Here is an 18,468-nt window from a genome sequence, read left to right on the forward strand (position 1 = left end):
GAACCAGGATCCTTTGGCAAGGTGTTTCCCCAAACAGCATAGTGTTGTTATGCCTGGGTTTTTTTTTCTTTTGATTTTTTGAGATAGGGTCTTATTCTAGCCCAGGCTGACATGGCACTCACTCTGTAGTCCCAGGCTGGCCTCAAATTCACAGCGATCCTCTTACCTCTGCCTCCCAAGTGCTGAAATTAAAGGCGTGTGCCACCACAAGTAACTATTCTGACTGTTTTTATTTTTACTTTTTAAATATTCTCTTAAGAGTTTATTATAAACCAGTTTCATAGGCCACAGAAAATAGAAGGGTTATGTACAGGCTTTCGGAGCTAAAGGGAGGGCCAAGATGAGTCATTGCCGGGAGTGGGCCGCATCCCAGGAGGGGGCATACCCATTGGAGTTCCTCAGCCTGGGGGAATTCCCATCGGGGGACCCATGGGAGGTCTCGTGCCAGGAGGTGGGCCCATCATGCCTGGAGGGTGCCCTCGGCCCACAGGTGGGGTGTACTGGGTCGGGGATCCTGCAATACTGGCTGTGGCTGCAGCTGCAACAGTGCTTCTTCCTGTGGTGTCATCACCCGCTGGGATGGCCCAGCAAGTCCGGCAGGGGGCCTGGGGCATGGGAACACCAGCTCGGCTTCCTCTGCCAGCAGCCCTGCCAATTCCTGGTCCCCCAGCTGCTCCAGCAAGAGGCACTGGATGCCCTGTCAAGCCCATTCTCTCTCTCTCTCTCTCTCTCTCTCTCTCTCTCTCTCTCTCTCTCTCCTCTCTCTCTCTCTCTCTCTCTCTCTCTCTCCCTCTTTCTCTCTCTCTCTCTCTCTCTCTCTCTCTCTCTCTCTCTCTCTCCCTCTTTCTTTCTCTCAAATAAATAAATAAAATATGTTAGAAAAAGAAAGAAAAGGAACTCGTGTCTGATCAGCTGATCCACAGCGCCCCCTGCTGCCCACAGTCTACCATGCTCCCTAGATAGAGGGCCCAAATGGGCTGGCTCAGGTGGGCTGGCTCCAAATCTACAAACCAATTGGCTCTTCCCCTTGCCTGTAAGGCTGGAGCGGTGGCTTAGCGGGTAAGGCACTTGCCTACAAAGCCAAAGACCCATGTTCGATTACCCAGGATTCAGTAAGCCAGATGCACAAGGTGGCGCATTCATCTGGAGTGTGTTTGCCACAGCTGGAGGCCCTGCTGCGCCATTCTTTCTTTCTCCCTGTTTTTCTGTCAAATAAATAAATGGGAGGGGGGGGAGGCTGCTGTCTTCTTCCTGCCTGTCACTAGCTCTACCCTGCTGCTCTTGGCCCTGCTGTTTTTCTGGTTCTGCTCAGATCTGCCTGCCTCTCTTCACTCAGGTTTCAGGGCCACACATGAGTCCGGCTTCTCCGGCTGCGGGGTAGGGGAGCATAAAACTGTTTCTTTTCTGCTTGCCTGTGCTTTATAATCTGGGTAACCTCTCACTTTGATTACGTATATGACTTTCCTCTGGTCTCCTAACCTACCACGTGCATATTTCCCCTGCATCCCAGATGTAACAGGTGGAGGCTCTCACTAACCCACCACATGGGTACTGCACTAACTCTACGTCTGCTGCCTTGTAATTCCCTTAAGCTCGGGGTAACCATGAGTGTAACTTGCTTCATTAGTCATTTCTCCTCCCGCTTTCTTGGTCTCTGCTTTATATTTGCCCTCCAACATTCCCTTGAGCCTAACCATTTGCCTCTTAACTTCCCTCCACAGATGCCATGTGTGTTCCTTCTACGTTGATCTACACATACACCTAAGTTCTTGCCTCCATGCACTTGCGGCTCTACTCCAGTTTTTCTCCAAAAACCTCAATTTGTCTTACATGAACATTATAAACTATGCAGTGTTTCCACATGACAGCGTGTTTCCTACTCCCCATGTATAGAGAGAAAACTCTGCTCTAGACTACCTTCCTTCCTAATTCCAATCTCCCTTAAATGAACCCCACAATTTGTGAGTCCTCCCTTAAATAAACCCCAGAATTTGTGACTTCTCCCAAAATAAACTTAAAAATTCATAGCTTGTCCTTCTTGAATCTGTCTTTATCAATCCATTATTAAAGATAGGACAGAACTCAAACTTGGGGGTTTATAAACGTGAGGGACCCATCTTGAGCCCCCAAATCCTACATCAATTTCAATTTTGATTTCTTCTTTTGCCCCCTGTATGTCTTTAGCTGCTGAAAAGTGGTAGGGCAGGATTGCACCTCAGTGACAGAGTGCTTGCTAGCATGTGCGAAGCCCTGGATTCCATCTCAACTCTGCAAAAATAAAGATGGGTGGACTCAAAAACCTATGAGGGGATTTCTTGGCCATACTATTAAACGAAGGAAAAAAAAAAAACTCAATGATCAAGTGCAAAATGTTATCACTTCAGGTAGGAAAGAGGAAGGCATGAGAAAATACACACATAGCTGCTCATTTGTGCAAAAGAAAAGCAGAAAATCATTAACCAGAAGCTAAAGGGCCTGGTTGCCTAAAAGGCAAGAAAGGCATCCAGGAGGGAGCGGCAGGGTGGAGGCGGTATGCTCTGCACCTAGCCTTGTGTGTGGCTCTCTCAGAAAGAGAGTAGTGTTCACAAACCTCAAAACAAGCAAAGTGGATGAGGACACTATTCCCCAAGCCGAATAGCATTGCAAATGAGGGACACAGCCATACAGAAGGAGACAGGATAGGGGAAATGCACCTAAGTTGCTCTAGAATGTCGAACCTGGGCTACATACTTTCAGGGGAAGACAGAGAACTGCAAAGAAACGCAACATTGTCAGTGACTGTTCTCCTGGGGCTGTGATTCTGAAACTACTGTTCATGAATACGAGAAGGGACAAATGAGTAGACACAGTGTAACTCGTGAGAGCTGGGTTGTTCGCTGTTAGCGGATGAAGTGGGATGTCAGTGCAAACAGGCATACAGACAGACATAAGACAGCCCCAGATAGGCAGGTGCCTCTTCACAGGGTCAACAGACATAGGTACATTCCTTGCATATGCAGAGCATACACCTATCTGCTTCTGAACAGCAACACTCCAGCAGTAATGAGCAACTCGGTGCCCAGATCTTGGCTTCTAAGCACCATTCTTCAGCAAAAGGCAGAGCTTCCTTGGAGAAGTAGCTCACTGAGAGAGAGATGCTGCAAGATGAGTGTGGAGTGGCCTACTGTGCCAGAAAGCAAAGGGGAAGGGTGAGGCTCATCAAAAGAACACAGGAGACAATCTCAAGGAGCTCCCCCAGGCTAAAGCTGGAAGAATTAATGTGCTAAGTATTTGTTAATTGGCTTGTTGTTATGATAAGTGTTGAGATAATCAACTTATAAGTAGAAAGAGGTTATTTTGGCTCCATGGTCACCTGGAGGCAAGACCACACATCTTGGTAGGGAGTGGATGGTGGAACAGAGTGCTCATGTCATGGCAGGAAAGGTAAAAAGAGAAAGAGTGGTGCACGCCTTTAATCCCAGCACTCGGGAGGCAGAGGTAGGAGGATCACCATGAGTTCAAGGCCACCCTGAAACTACATAGTGAATTCCAGGTCAGCCTGAGCTAGAGTGAGACCCTACCTTGAAAAAAAAGAAAAAAAGAAAAAAAATACTATTTTATGTAAGAACTGACAGAAATTTGCTTTGTGTAATGCAAGCTGGCTTTAAGAAAGCATTATAGCAAATTTACTACAAGTCCAGAATTATACAGATCTGTTAATAGATATGTGTGCAACTAAATATGGACAATTGTATTTTTTAAAATAAATATTTTTAACAAAAAAAAAAGAGGAAGAGGAAGGTACCAGGACCTACTCCAGTGACCTAACACTTACCACTGGGTCTAATCTCCTTCACCACTGCCCAATAGTATCACAGGACCAAGCATTTAACATCTTGAGGTTTGGCGACATTCCACATCCAAAACAAAGCAATGATCTAATACATGATTTTAAGGGGGGACTGGAGAGATGGTTTAGAGGTTAAGGTGTTTGCTTACAAAGCTTAAGGATCCTGGTTCGACTCTCCAGGACCCACATAAGCCAGACACACGGGGGGGGGGCGCATGTGTCTGGAGTTTGTTTGCAGTGGCTGGAGGCCCTGTGCCCGTTCCCCCCCCTCCCTCTTCCTCTCTATCAAATAAATAAACAAATACTTTTTAAAAGGGGGGGACAGTTCTTCCTAGCAGATTAATTTCAATCAATGAATGTAGAAAAGGAAATAGAAAACCAGTTCCAGAGGCTGGGGAAATGTCTTAGCAGTTAAGGAGTTTGCCTGCGAAGCCTAAGGACCCCAGTTCAATCCTCCAGGACCCATGTAAACCAGATGTTTTTTAAAGGGGGGCACATGCATCTGGAGTTCATTTGCAGTGGCTGGAGGCCCTGGTGCACCCATTCTCTCTTTCTCACTGCCTCTCTCTCTCTCTCTCTCTCTCTCTCTCTCTCATAAATAAATAAAAATTTTAAAAAAGAAAACCAGTACAAGGCACACACACAAAAGTGAGCTAAGATCTGCCAATGACCTTGAGACTAATGGGAAAAAGCTTGGGAAGAAGGATATGTGCGTGATCTCAACTATATCCTCCAAGATACTAACCACAAAGATGCAGTCATTAGTCACTTACTATTGAGTGTTCAATGCTAAATGAGACCCCTACTTACTTATTCAGGGAATACTGCTGAAGAGAAGGCTGAGAGAGCTAAAGAGCCCGAGGACAGGGAGGAAAGCTCTAGAATGCTAGCCTTGGAAGCTAAGCACCATTGCAGTCGTGACCTCCCAGAGACTGTCATTACTAACTGCACAAAACTTGCACAATGTAGTAACCAGGTGTGGTAGTGCACGCCTTCAATCCCAGCATTTGAGAGGCAGAGGTAGGAGAATCACCATGAGTTCAAGGCAACCCAGAGGCTACAGAGTGAATTCCAGGTCAGCCTGAGCTATAGTGAGACCCTATCTCAAAAAAAAAAAAAAAAAAAATATCTTGCACACTGCTGAGCCCATCAGCACTCCATCATGTATGATAAGGAGGGTGAAAAAGACATCAAGGGCTGGAGGGATAGTTTAGCAGTTAAGGTGCTTGCCTGCAAAGCCAAAGGACTTGGTTTCTACTCCCCAGAACCCACATAAGCCAGATGCACAAGGTGGGATATGCATCTGGAGTTTGTTTGCAGCAGTTGAAGGCCCTGACACACCCATATTCTCTCTCCCTCACTCTTTCTCTCTCTCAATAAATAAAATAAAAAATATTTTTAAAAGAAGATATCAAAATAGAAGTGGGAGGGCGGGAGAGATGGCTTGGCGGTTAAGGAGCTTGCTTGCGAAACTTAAGGACCCATGTTCAATCTCCCTCAAGATGGCACAAAGGTGAGGCAAGCGCAAGGTCACGCATGCCCACTAGGTGGCGCAAGCATCAGGAGTTCAGCGTGGTGCACCAATTCTCTCTCTCTCTCTCTCTCTCTCTCTCTAAATTTTTTTTTAATTTTAAATTGTGCTCTTATTTAAAAAATAGAAGTGGGACTAGTTGGGAGAATAAGGGGTTCAGTGGAAGGAAGATAATAGACAAAAAAGGTAATACAAGGGGATTGTGATCAAAATACATTCTTTACACATATGAAAATAACCAATAGGGGCTGGGGAGATGGCTCAGGGATTAAATGCTCTTGCCTAACTGCTAGACTTCAATTCCCCAGTACCCACATAAAGCCAAACACAATGTGGCACATGCATCTGGAGTCCCTTTGTGGCAGCATGGGACCTGGTGTTCCCATATTCATATTCATATCTTCTCTCCTTCCCTTCTGTCCTCTCTTTCTCTCTCAAATAAATAAATATTTTTTCATTATATTTTTAAACGATGTAGTTGGCCAGGCATGGTGGCACAAGCCTTTAATCCCAGTACTTGGGAGGCCGAGGTAGGAGGATTGCCATGAGTTCAAGGCCACCCTGAGACTACATAGTGAATTCAGGTCAGCCTGGACTAGAGTGAGACCCTACCTCGAAAAAAAAAATAGCTTGGCTGGAGAGACTGCTTAGTGGTTAAGGCACTTGCCTGAGAAGCCTAAGGACAAAGGTTCAATTCCCCAGTATCCACGTAAGCCAGATGCACAAACTGGCGCATGCTTCTGGAGTTCATTTGCAATGGCTGCCCATTCTCTCTGTCTCTCTTCTGTCTGTCTGTCTGTCTGTCTGTCTGTCTGTCCCCCCCCCCCCTCTCTCTCTCTCGGTGCAAATAAATATAAAAAATAAAAGTTTTTTTTTAATCATGTGGTCACTTACAGCATCAAGGCCCTCTCAGTGAGGGCCACCGGGACGCATGTGTGGCTGAACAAGTTGATTCCTTTCGATGAGGGACAACACACATCACGGAGATGCAAAGCACCTCAAGAGGAGAATTGGGGCTCAGGGTTTGGCCTGGATCTTGAGGAGAGTTAAAGAAAACAGGAATCTGCTCTGAGTGTGAGGCTGTCAGTGGGAGTGATTCAGTGGTTGGCTATCTAACAGTTTCTCTTGGGAGGTAGTTCTGGGGAGGCTGAAACTGTGATAGGTAAAGGCACTGCAGTGACTCATAGGAGCCAGCAGAGGAGTCTGTTGGCTATTTTGTGGTTTCTTTCTTGACGTTTTGAAGTTCATACAAGAACACCAAGCTGTTTAGTCTGAGGTCCATGTGCAAAAGGAACACCCAAGGGGTAGAGCTCTGGGATGTCAGGGTCGCTGATCTTTCTTAGAAGAGGACACTACGGCCAGAGTTCTTCAAGGTTAGTGTCACTCGTAATTAGATATGTCACTGAAGAGACCCTGGCATGGCCACGTGGATTTGAACTGAACCTCTTCAGGTTAGCAAAGAGAAATAAATTTGGAAGGGCAGTGGCAAGGATGCTTCTGTGGAGGGTGGTACAGCCACAGAAATGTGCCTCACAGATCGGCGAGGCTGAGCCTCTACTGCAGTGATGTCAGAGAAGTCTCCCAGACACCTCCTCCCAGGGCCAGGGCCCAGCCCCTGTGACCCTCTGGCTGGATATAGCAGCACTGGTGGGAGAGGCATCTGAGGCCTCTTTTTTCTAAGATGGAGCAGGTCAGCACTCTGACCCCACCTGGTTCTTGGGATCCACAGACTAAGGGCTTGTTCCAAGTTCTCTAATCACAGTGTGATTCCTGGAAAGTCCCTCCTAACTTGTAAAGGAGGAGAGACACCTGGGCTCTCCAGGAATATTGAAGAGCCACTCCTTTGCAATGTGCTAATTCTTTCAAGGCCTTGCTTTAAACCATAAAGACACAGGGGCAGGTTTTTAAAGGAGAGAGGAACAGTTTGGAATAAAGAGTTATGAAGGCACCACAGAGAGGACTTCTCCTCCCTAACCCCCTGCAGTAGCTGGTCTCCCTGTCCCTCTATAGTCCTCCAGGGAGGAGCTCTCTTCCTCTCTCTACAGTAGATGGTCTCCCTGCTTCTCTATGATCCTCCCACTTTGGTCTCAGGAGACCCACACCCTGAGTCCCACATCCCTTGCCTCCCAGAATCCAGGCTCTCCATCCTCTCCTCATGAGGGGCTCCCTGTCTTGTACCTCCTCATCAGCCCAAACAGCTATCCCAATGACCCCTCCACTAGATGCTTTCCAAAATGCCCTCCTTGACCCCAGGACCCTTTATGCCCTCCTGTCTTTATGTAGCCAGTTGGCTTATTTGTTTTATTTTGTTTTTGTATTTATTATTTGTCTATTATTTGGGGTTTTTTTAATTGACAGCTTCCATACTTACAAACAATAAACCATGATAATCCCCTCTCCTCCCCCTATTTATTTTTGGGTTTTCAAGATAGGGTTTCTCCCTAGCCCAGGCTGACCTGGAATTCACTATGTAGTCTCAGGGTGGCCTTGAACTCATGGTGATCTTCCTACCTCTGCCTCCTGAGTGCTGGGATTAAAGGCATGCGCCACCACGCCCAGTTGGCTTTTTTGGGTGCCTGGCAGCAGCTCCCCCTCAGAAACCTCACACCTTGGGAGGGGCTGCTGTGGGTGTACCCCTAGGGTCTATGTCTCATCCACCTGTTCTTTGACACAGACAAGCACTGGCCAGTAAGCCACAAGGGAGCAAGCTGATGCCACTGGCCCAGTCAAGCCACCCCTGCGTTCACCCATCTTCTGTAACCCAGAGAGGACCAGAGTCCAATAACACAAAGCCCATGGTGCTCTTGGTTCTGTTGGGCAGGAAAAGGAGGAGTAGGGGCCACGGCAGGGAGCCTCAGGGAGGGAGATGCAGTGTCGTGTGCACTGGTTAGTGATATGGGGGTGTGGAGTGGGCAGGGACTCGAAGCAAGCAGACAAGGCTGAGAACAGGACTTGCACATGGGAGCAACAACCCCAGTGACAAGGATGGACCCACAGCCAGGGTCACAGCTCCCCAGATAAGGATGAGACTTCCACTCCGAGTTCATGGCTAAAATGACGAGGATAAGACAGGTGGCATGCCCAGGGGTCATAATGATTGTCACATAGAAGGTCAACGGTCAAGCTTATTGGCCCAGACTGGCCTTCTCCATCATATTAGAGTCTCTGCCTGTGCTCAGTGTTTCAGAGAAAACTCCAGCTCAGCTGAACCCATAGGGAAAGAGATACAGAGAGGGTGTGCTCAGTGATCTGTCCTGGGCATAAAAGGCGGATGGGGCTTGAAAGGGTCTGCACATCTTGGGAGAGCAGGCCTGGGAGCCAGGGAAGCGAAGACCCAGTGGACATCCCCTGGGGCCCAGGAACTCTGTGTGTCCTGCCACTGGGCCTGCTGAAGTCAGAGAAATGTTTTCATTCATTCCTAAAACTTTCTGGCATCTCCGGCTCACCTGCAAGCTTTAAGGACAGCTGTGCATCTCCCCGAATTCCTTGTCCAGCAAACACCTGTGAATCCTCTCTACGTGTCCCCAGTCACACAGAAATATGTGTACCCTCTGGCCAGTGCCAGCCTTAGGCTCCAGGGCCTGGATGTAACAGGTAGTTAGGACAGGCCTCTATCCTCCTATCTGTTCAGACAGAGCCCAGACAGGAGGAGATCATTAAAAATGGTGGTAGCCTGTTGGTGAAGTGACTGTTCTCCAACACTAACACTGCTTTCCAGAAACCTTGCTAACATAAAAAGCACGTACGGTATAATACAACGGTAACTAGGGCTGAAGCCCAGCTCCAACAATACAACAAAGTCTGTGTATGCATGCAGGGCACAGATTATATGCTATATGGAAAGGAACCAGATGTTACAAGATATTTCAGCATACAGAATTTTTAAGATTTTACTTTCATTTGAAAGAGAGAAGGCATGGATGTGACAGGGTCTCCTGCCACTGCAAATGAACTCCGGACATATGTGCTACCTTGTGTTTCTGGCTTTACATGGGTACTGGGGAATTGAACCCAGGCTGTTAGGCTTAACAAGCAAGAACCTTTAACCATTAAGCCGTCTCTCAAGCCCAAGGATATAGATCCTGGATGTTTTTGTTTTCTTTCTTTACACTTTTCTGTGATCACTTTGAGGAGAAACAAGAAGGTTGGAGGGGTGAAGATGAACAGTAGACGATGACAGTTCTGAACACACAGGAGATTAACAGAAAACTCAGTCTACTGCTTTATTAATTTGTTTGTTTATTTATTTACTTATTTTGGCCTTCTCCATCTATTATGAGGTAGGGTCTCAGTCTAGCCCAGGCTGACCTGGAATTCAGTCTGTAGTCTCAGGGTGGCCTCGAACTTGCAGCCATCCTCCTACCTCTGCCACCCAACTGCTGGGATTAAAGGTGCGCACCACCATGCCAGGCCCAAGTCTACTGCTTTAAGTACAGTGCTGAGAATGCATTCAAGATGGAAGGCTAGTAAGCAAGAGCAGTCAGAAGAAGGGCTTCACAATGATCTAAGCACACACAAAAAGGTAGGAAACAAACCTCCAGGAATAAGAGCCAGAGGTTTGGATCCAAAAGCCAGAGCCCTTCCAGATGGCCTGTGTTTCCTCCTCATATACCTGTGGCTTCTCTCCAGACACAACTATAAGAAGGAGGAAGAAGCCTGACCTGACAGGACCCTCTCACACACGCATCTCCTGAACCAAGAGGATGGGGCTGAGAAGCCGCCACCTGGCTGCTGGGTTGCTCTCCTCTGTCAAGTCAAAGCGCCTCCTTTGCTGTTTGTGCAGGGGTGGGGACATCAGATCACAGAAAGCCCCCGAGTGAGGAGTCATGCTGTGACATCCAGTGCGGTTCAGTGGCCAGGCAGGTGGTGGGGAGAGAGGAAGGGACAGGGTGGGAGCTCGAATCCCAAGAAGAGTGGCTACAGAGACCTGGGCCGGGGGTGGGGGTGGGGGGCTCTAAGACCCACAGAGGTAGCCAAGAGAGCTAGAATACAAGAGAGCTGGGCAGTCTGCTGACTTCGTGTCAACAGCCCATGCAGTCATGTATGTTCAAGACTCTGCAGTTGCCATCTTGAATTTCTCAGCAACTTCCCCTTAAAACATGTAGGAGAAGTTTAGGACAATGGAGTGTATAAGAGCAGCAACGTGTATGGGACCGTGGCACTAGGCATGGCTCCCCCACACGCACAGAGCCCTGAGGAGAGGCAGATGGAACAGAGCCATGGCTCCCCATGCAGCTGAGCCACAGCAATACACTGTGACCTTCTGGGAAATTCAAGCAGCCAGGGAGCCCTCCCTGGCCCTTTCCTGGTGGCCCTCCTCCCCAGCCAGCCAGCCAGTTACACTGAAAGGGAGGGCAAAGATGGAAACAGGAAGAGGATCTTCTTCCCTCACGGGTGAGCCAAGGACAGTCTTGGCTGAACTTGTGCGTGTTCAGATGTGAAAAGTGCCAGCATGGCAGTGGCCTCACGGTGTGCAAACAGGCTGGGGAGATGGCCTGGTGGTCAACGCCATGTTCAACTCTCCAGCTCCCACATTAGCCAGACTCACAAAGGTGAGGCAAGCACAAGGTCACACATGCCCACTAGGTGGCACAAGTGTCTGGAGTTTGACTGTAGCGGCTGAGGCCCTGGTGTGCCAATTCTCTGTGTCTCTCTCTATCTCTCTGTCTCTCTAAAAAAAACATCAAAAATAAATAAATAAAGGAAACAACCTGTGGACAGATGGTGCAACAAAATGTGTACGTGCCTGCCATGAAACGCTGGTGGCCATTAACAGGAGTGAAGAAGCACTGACACCTTGTCGCAAGATGAACAACCGTAGAAGACATCCTCAGTGACAAAGCCAGGCTCCACAGACCACCCTCTGTGGGTTCCCTTTATAGTGAATGGCCATAGTAGGCAAATCCAGAGATAGAAGCAGATTGGTGGTGGTAAGGACAGAGGGGAGTAGGAAGTGACTGCTAGTGGGCATAAGGTATCCTTTTGGGCTCATAGGAATAGTCTGGAACTAGAGGCAAGGTCACTCAGTGCTGCAAATACAATTTTAAAAGTCACTGAATGTGCACCTTCAAACAGTGAAGGCTTTTTCAGTTGCATGCACAACTGAGGAGGGAGGGAGCAGCTCTGCCCTCAGTGAGCTCTGCTGGGATGGGTTCTAACGCAGGAGGAGCACAGAATTGCCATCCTGAGCCACAAGACAATCACAGGCCAGCGGGAGGGAATGAGCGTGACAAGCTTTATTGTACAGGAATCTGAATTACAGCAAAGACAGAAAGAGCAGAAAGGCTTAATCACAAGCAAGAACAGCATTGATCAGGAAGGTGGGAGCCCCCAAGTGGAGACTCCTCTGAGGGCTGAATTCGGAGGGCTTAAGGCTATCTGCACCTATAATTAAAAGTGTCCTATGGGCTGGAGAGATGGCTTTGCGGTTAAGCACTTGCCTGTGAAGCCTAAGGACCCCAGTTCGAGGCTCGATTCCCCAGGACCCACATTAGCCAGATGCACAAGGGGGCGCACACGTCTGGAGTGCATTTGCAGTGGCTGGAGGCCCAGGTGCACCCATTCTCTCTCTCTCTCTCTCTCTCTCTCTCTCTCTCTCTCTCTCTCTCTGTCTCCCTCTTCCTCTCTCTGTCTGTCGCTCTCAAATAAATAAATAAAATAATTTTAAAAAAAGAGAGGACTACCTGAAAGTCGTTTTAAAATGTGTCCTAAACGTATTGTCTCTTGAAACTTTAGCAGTAACCTAGAATTCTGTTGAAAAATAAGGGGTGAGCATGGACTGGAGAGATGGCTCAGTGGTTAAAAGCGCTTGCTTGTGAACCTGATGGCCCATGTTCGATTGCCCAGTACCCAAGTAAAACCAGATGCACAAAATGGCATATGCATGTGGATTTTTTTTTTTTTTTTGCAGTGGCACGAGGCCCTAAAGTTTGTTCTCTATCTATCTATCTATCTATCTATCTATCTATCTATCTCTCCTTGCAAATAAATAAATGAATAAAAATATTTTAAGAAATAAGAAGAGATGAGTTTGACTGGAAAGCTAGCCACAGAGAACCATTAGAAGCAGCCAGCTCTAACTGAACTTCCCTAGCTACAACGTTTTTCTGGCTGAATTTCCAGAATCCTGGTAAACTCTCAGAGCCCCAAACATCCCCAGCCACCCATAGTGGTTCAAAGTGAGCCATGCCCACCCTGCTCTACGTGGATGGCTGAGGCACTGAACCTGGGCTACAGTGGTCTGGCTGGAAGAGTGGGAAAACCTGGGCTGGTGCTGACATCACCCAGTTCACCACGTCAGGGGGGAAAAGTGCTTAAGGAAAATTGGTTTCCTCCAAAGAGAAGATGGAGCTAAAAATAAATAAATAAATGAGATGAAGCCAGCTCAGTTAGATCTAGTTTTTTGGTTTGGTTTTGGGGCTTGAGTTAGTTTTGTGCATTGTCATGGTTACATGTGAACCCCCAAACTTGAACTATGAGATGTGACTCAGCAAAATAGTAATATTCCTTTTTTTGTTTGTTTTTTGTTTTTGTTTTTTCAAGGTGGGGTCTCGCTCTGGCCCAGGCTGACCTGGAATTAACTATAGAATTAACTCAGGCTGGCCTTGAGCTCATGGCAGTCCTCCTACCTCTGCCTCCCAAGTGCTGGGATCAAAGGCATGTGCCACCACGCCCAGCAAAATAGTAATATGCTTGTTTACTTGCTGGGTTTTGCTTTTTGGAGATGGAGGTGGTCTCATGTAGCCCAGGTTGGCCTGAAACTTGATATGTAGTAGAGGCTGATGTTGAATTCCTGATCCTTCTGCCTCCACCTCCCAAGTCTGGGAATTATAGATAGGCCCATGCCACTGTGCCCAGCTCAGAGCTGAATGCTCTTGCATTTAGATTTAAATTGCTGTGGCACAATGGAGAGGTGACTAGACATACTCTTGTCTAATAAGTGTTTTAAATAATTTTATTTATTTATTTATTTATTTATTTATTTGAAAGCAGAGAGAGAATGGGCATGCCAGGGCCTCCAGCTGCTGCTGATGCATTCCAGATGTATGCTCCACCTGGCTTAACGTGGGTTCTGGTGAATCGAACCCAGGTCATTAGGTTTTTCAGGCAAGCACCTGAACTGCTAAGCCATCTCTCCAGCCCAAGTTTGTTTTTAGTTTACTTAAATTGAGACCATAGAAGAAATTTTTTTTTAGTGTATTTTGGAATATTTACTCAGTTTCCTCATTTGTCAAACAAACTGTTCTGAGAAGTAGAGCTGGCCCTGGGGTCGCCCAGACTAGAGCAGACTACAAGGACAAAGCTGGGGACTTTCAGAGTGTGGGGGCGGCGAGGGGGCTAAGTTCCCATTGGGGGTCAGCTCTAGCCTAGGATTCTGCACACGAATGAGAAGGACTCAGACTTCACAGCCCAGTAAGTGGGAAGGGGCAAAGCGCTAAGAGGAAAAGACCACCAGGGCCTGCCGATGGTCTCAGCCATGTTCCCCTTCCCCCAGGTCCCGGCCGCTCCCCTTTCCCAGAAAGGTGAGACAGCCCATGGTGGGGCGAAGGGCGGGGGCTGGGGTCATTTTGTAAACGTCCAGCCAGAGGCACAGAGAAGGAAAAAGCAGCAGCAGAGCCAGGCATGTTGGCTCACGTCTTTAATCCCAGCACTCAGGAGGCAGAGGTAGGAGGATTGCCATGAGTTCAAGGCCACCCTGAGACTCCATAGTGAATTCCAGGTCAGCCTGGGCTAGAGTGAGACCCTACCTCAGAAAACCAAAAAAAAAAGCATCAGTAGAATAGAGCCACTTCCAAAAGCCTACACTGGCCACCCCAGAAGCACAGCCACACAAGTGCTGGGACCCAGAGACAGTACACACAGCTCAGCGCTACTGAACAGTACTACTGCTGGTGGTGCAGCCTGGTGAGGGTTGCCTGGGGTCCTGTGTCCAAAGCTGAGAGGCCACCAGTGAAGGCCCCTGGATGGGCAGAGGTGTGTGGTCTACACCAAGGAATCGCACTGTGAGTCAGTAAGTACACAGTCACCCTGAGTCCCTGCTAACCCCTCCAGGCAACAGGATCAAGGAAATGTCCCCAGAGCAAAAACAGACACAGTACCCAGCAAGGTATCCCACCCCTGCCCTTTGGCACCAGCTCACTTGACACAGGAGTGGTCATTCTGAGAAGAGGCCTTCCAGTATCTCCTGCACAGACAACCCAACCCTCGGGCAATACCCTACATTGTCTGCAAGAAGCAAGTGGCTCATTCTTGTAATTTCCAGAAACTACAGAAAAGCACCAAGAGATATCTCTGAGAAAGCCCCTACCCCTGGGGCTTGCTTTCTAGCTCCTGTTTGGTTACTTATGTAATTCAGTACAAATATGGAACCCTTTGTCCCTGAAAAACCCTAACACAACCATTTAAAATAACTATTACAGAGGGCTGGAGACATGGCTCAGCTGTTTAGGCATTTGCTTGCAAAGCCTAAAGGTACCTGTTAGATTCCCTAATACCCACATAAATCCAGATGCACAGAATGGCACATGCATCTGGAGTTCCTTTACAGTGGCAGAAGGCCTTTTTCTCTCTCTCTCTCCACTTTCACATATACAAAACAGGACTGGAGAGATGGTTTAGTGGTTACAACACTTGCCTAGAAAGCCAAAGGACCCAGGTTCAATTTTCCAGGATCCACATACGCCAGATGCACTAGGAGTCTAGAGCTCATTTGCAGTGGCTGGAGGCTCTGCCATGCCCGTTCTATCTGCCTGCCTCTCTCCCTCTCTCTCTCTCTCTCTCTCTCTCTCTCTCTCTCTCTCTCTCTCTTTCCTCTCTCCAATAAATAATTTTTTTTCTTGGGAGGGGTTTAAGGTAGGGTCTTGCTATAGCCCAGACTGACCTGGAGTTAGTCTCAGGCTGGCCTTGAACTCACAGATATCCTCCTACATCAGCCTCCTGAGTGCTGGGATTTGTTTTTCAAGATAGTGTCTCTCTAGAGCAGACTAACCTGGAATTCACTATGTAGTCTCAGGGTAACCTTGAACTCATGGCAATCCTCCTACCTCTGACTCCTGAGTACTAGGATTAAAGGCATGTGCTACCATGCCTGGCTCAAAAAAATTTTTTTTAATGTCCATTACATTTATAACATATCTTCCCACACTGGTTTTCTGTTATTTTGAGGTAGGGTCTCACTCTAGTGGAAGCTAAGCTGGAACTCACCCTGTAGCCTCAAGCTGGCCTTGAACTCACAGCGATCTTCCTACTCTACCTCCCAACGGCTGGGATTAAAAGCATGCACCACCTTTCCCAGCCTTATTACAGACCTTATTTCTTCTTCTCTGGTCCTCAACTTCCTTTATTCTCATAATAAACATGGGTTACTTTGTTGTTGTTGTTGTTTCAAGGTAGGATCCCACTTTAGCCCAGGCTGACCTGGCACTCATCCTGTAGTTCCAGGCCGGCCTCCATTAAAGGCAAGTACTTTTAAAATGTGTTACTTTTAAAACATTAAAAAAAAAAAAAAAAAGCCGGGCATGGTGGCGCACGCCTTTAAACCCAGCACTTGGGAGGCAGAGATAGGAGGATTGCCATGAGTTCGAGGCTACCCTGAGACTACATAGTGAATTCCAAGTCAGCCTGGACTACAATGAGACCCTACCATGAAAATCGAAAATAAAAAAAATAAAAAAAAAAAAAGATGACGCTTACAAGGGACTTTTTTTTAAATCATGACCTTGCTTGTGGCACTCCTCTGGGCCTACCAAGAAGGAAGTGCCTGAGCCCATCTGGGACTGCGCCAACCTACCCACCTCTCCTGTCTTCCTCCTGGTGATCCTTTAAATGCACGCTAGGCACTCAGGCTGCCATCAGTCAGTCACCTGCCTGCCACCACCACCTGCCACCATGCGCTGTCTCATTAGCCTTGCCCTTGGCCTGCTCGCCGTGGAGGTGGCCCTTGCTCTGGAGCCCGTCTTCACCGCAGGTAGGCCCCGCCTCGCCGCTTGACGTGGTTTGGAGAATGCTTCCTCCCAACACTGAGCTGCGCTCCCCATGCAACCGAGCGTGCTGAGGTCCCTGGCAGTTTGGTGACAAGGCTAGGAGGTCAAAAACAGAATGGCTAGCCTCAGAGATGACAAGAAAGCAGGGCCTTGTTTCCATAGAGTGGGTGCCTGGAACAGCAATTCCAATGCCAGGACCTTGGATGAGGAATGTCCACGCTGGCAGATTGGAGTGATGGGCCGGGGGAGGGGGGATTGTCTTCCTGCTCTGGCCTCTTCTGGTCAGGCTGTTAACTTTCCTCCTGTGACATGAGCCTAGGACATGCTTCCTAACTTTCACAGCTGATCGTGCTCTGTCACATAGGCCACAGTACCAGTAGCTTTTTCTTTCCCACTAAGAAATGGAGCCTTGGGTTGCTGGAGACTGGCTTCCTCATGGACTCCATCCATATCTCTTGACGTTCCCCTGAGGAGCCGTACAAGTAGGCGCAGGGGCCTTCATTCACCTTCCTGTCCCTTGTGCAGCCCAGTCCATGTGCCCTAAGGCCAGCTCTGAAAAGGAAATGTCCTGTACCCAAAACTGCCGCTCCAACCAGGACTGTGAAGGAAACGCCGTGTGCTGCCCCAGTTCCTGCGGCCTCACCTGCAAAACCCCCATCAACTGTAAGGCCCTGAGTGACCCTGGGTGAGGGGAGGGGAGGGACAAGCATTGTCAACAGTCTCCCTGTAAAGGGCACAGCAGACCTCCATACCCGCATAGCCACCCTGTCTGTAAGCCCCTCTCATATGCCAAACTCTGCCTAAGGCCTCTTGCCCAGCCTGGTCCCTGAGGGCTTTGGGCTGCCAAGGGCACTGCCTGAAGCCAACAGGAGGAAGGCCCCTAGCAACTTCCCCATTTGCTAACTGGGGTTTTCTGGTCAGAGGTCCAGTAAGGTGAACCCAACATGGCTGTGAACATGAAAGGGTTTTGGATAGTAAAGGGCTGGCCCATCTCTCCCTAGTGGATGCCCCAAAGGCTGGCCGCTGCCCCTGGGTTTCACCCCAGATCATCCCTTCCGAGTCATGCTCAGAGCAGAATGAGTGCTCCACCGACAGTGACTGTGAAGGCAACGAGAAATGCTGCACCTCTCGGTGTGCCATGAAGTGCGTGGTCCCCCAAGCAGGTATGCGACCCCAAGACTCTTGGACTCCCTTTCTCCCTTGACTTCCTCTGGCCAGTGCCCCACCCTTCAGCAGCCCTGGGGCAGCTACTGTGCAAGAACAAGCCTAAGACCAGGTCCCAAGTCGGGGAGGGGAATGGTTTTGCCAAGCAAGGCATGCCACCCTCAGGCATCTGTTGGCATTTGATGTGGTCACTCCAGCCAGGAATGAGTGTTAGTGATAGGGGAGAGGGGAGGCCTGAGAAAGCACAAAGACACCAGGACTCAGAGCTGGTGGCTGGTGGGACTTGGTCCTGGTGGGCCTATGAGCTAGGCTGGTCCTTTGCTATTTAACCTGAGGGGGCAATGAAGAACTGAAAGTTAGGAATCTGAACAAAACATGGGCTCAGATCCAGCGGTCCATGCCCACCTGTAACCTGGATGTCCCCACTGCAGACGAGGGTGACCTCACCCACATACCTGTGGGGGATGGAATGACATGTATTCCCCTACCTACGCAGCCAGGAAAGATGCCTGCCCTTCAGGTCCCTAAGCTGACAAGCAGGTGGGTGAGGGGCAGAAGTGACATCCCTCCTCTCATTCCCGCAGATGATTCCCTTCAGTGAGCGGCCTACACCAGGATCCTCTGACTGCCAGAAGTGACTGGCCCGTGCCTGCTCAGCAAGAACCTTCCCTCCTGGATCCAGACAGAATATGATGTCTCCTATCTGCTGCTAATAAAAAAATAAATTTGGCTTTATGTCTCTTTGTCTTTCTGTCTATCTGTCCTGGGCTCTTGAAGGAAAGATAAAGGAAGCACAGGCCTCCCGGCCCCCCAGGATCTCCAGAGTAGCTAGGCAGCCTGCTGGGATGAGCTTGTGTGGGAAGGCAGGGAGCGGATCCAGATTCAAACTCTGAGAACTATAAGGCCACGGTGGATCTTGGCCAGAAGTTTCCCCACATACCTTTATGGATATGAGCCGGGTC

General features: G+C 48.7%; 1 protein-coding gene across 1 annotated transcript; it reads left to right on the top strand.

Moving 5' to 3' along the window:
- Positions 1-16,247: 16,247 nt before the first annotated feature.
- LOC101606540 (whey acidic protein-like) lies at positions 16,248-18,144 on the top strand. Its single transcript, XM_012947570.1, has 5 exons — positions 16,248-16,326; positions 16,868-17,005; positions 17,344-17,505; positions 17,561-17,625; positions 18,091-18,144. Exons 1-5 carry the CDS (start codon positions 16,248-16,250, stop codon positions 18,142-18,144), a joined length of 498 nt encoding a protein of 165 aa, XP_012803024.1.
- Positions 18,145-18,468: the final 324 nt, after the last annotated feature.

This window comes from Jaculus jaculus, chromosome 16 (genome assembly GCF_020740685.1).
Source record: "Jaculus jaculus isolate mJacJac1 chromosome 16, mJacJac1.mat.Y.cur, whole genome shotgun sequence".
Classification (NCBI taxonomy): domain Eukaryota; kingdom Metazoa; phylum Chordata; class Mammalia; order Rodentia; family Dipodidae; genus Jaculus; species Jaculus jaculus.

Excerpts from the sequence above, each read along its gene's own strand:
- LOC101606540 (XM_012947570.1), top strand. The coding sequence starts at position 16,248 with ATGCGCTGTCTCATTAGCCTTGCCCTTGGCCTGCTCGCCGTGGAGGTG. Across the intron at positions 17,006-17,343 it reads CTGCAAAACCCCCATCAACT|TGGATGCCCCAAAGGCTGGC; the intron begins GTAAGGCCCTGA and ends ATCTCTCCCTAG. Across the intron at positions 17,626-18,090 it reads AGCCTAAGACCAGGTCCCAA|ATGATTCCCTTCAGTGAGCG; the intron begins GTCGGGGAGGGG and ends TCATTCCCGCAG.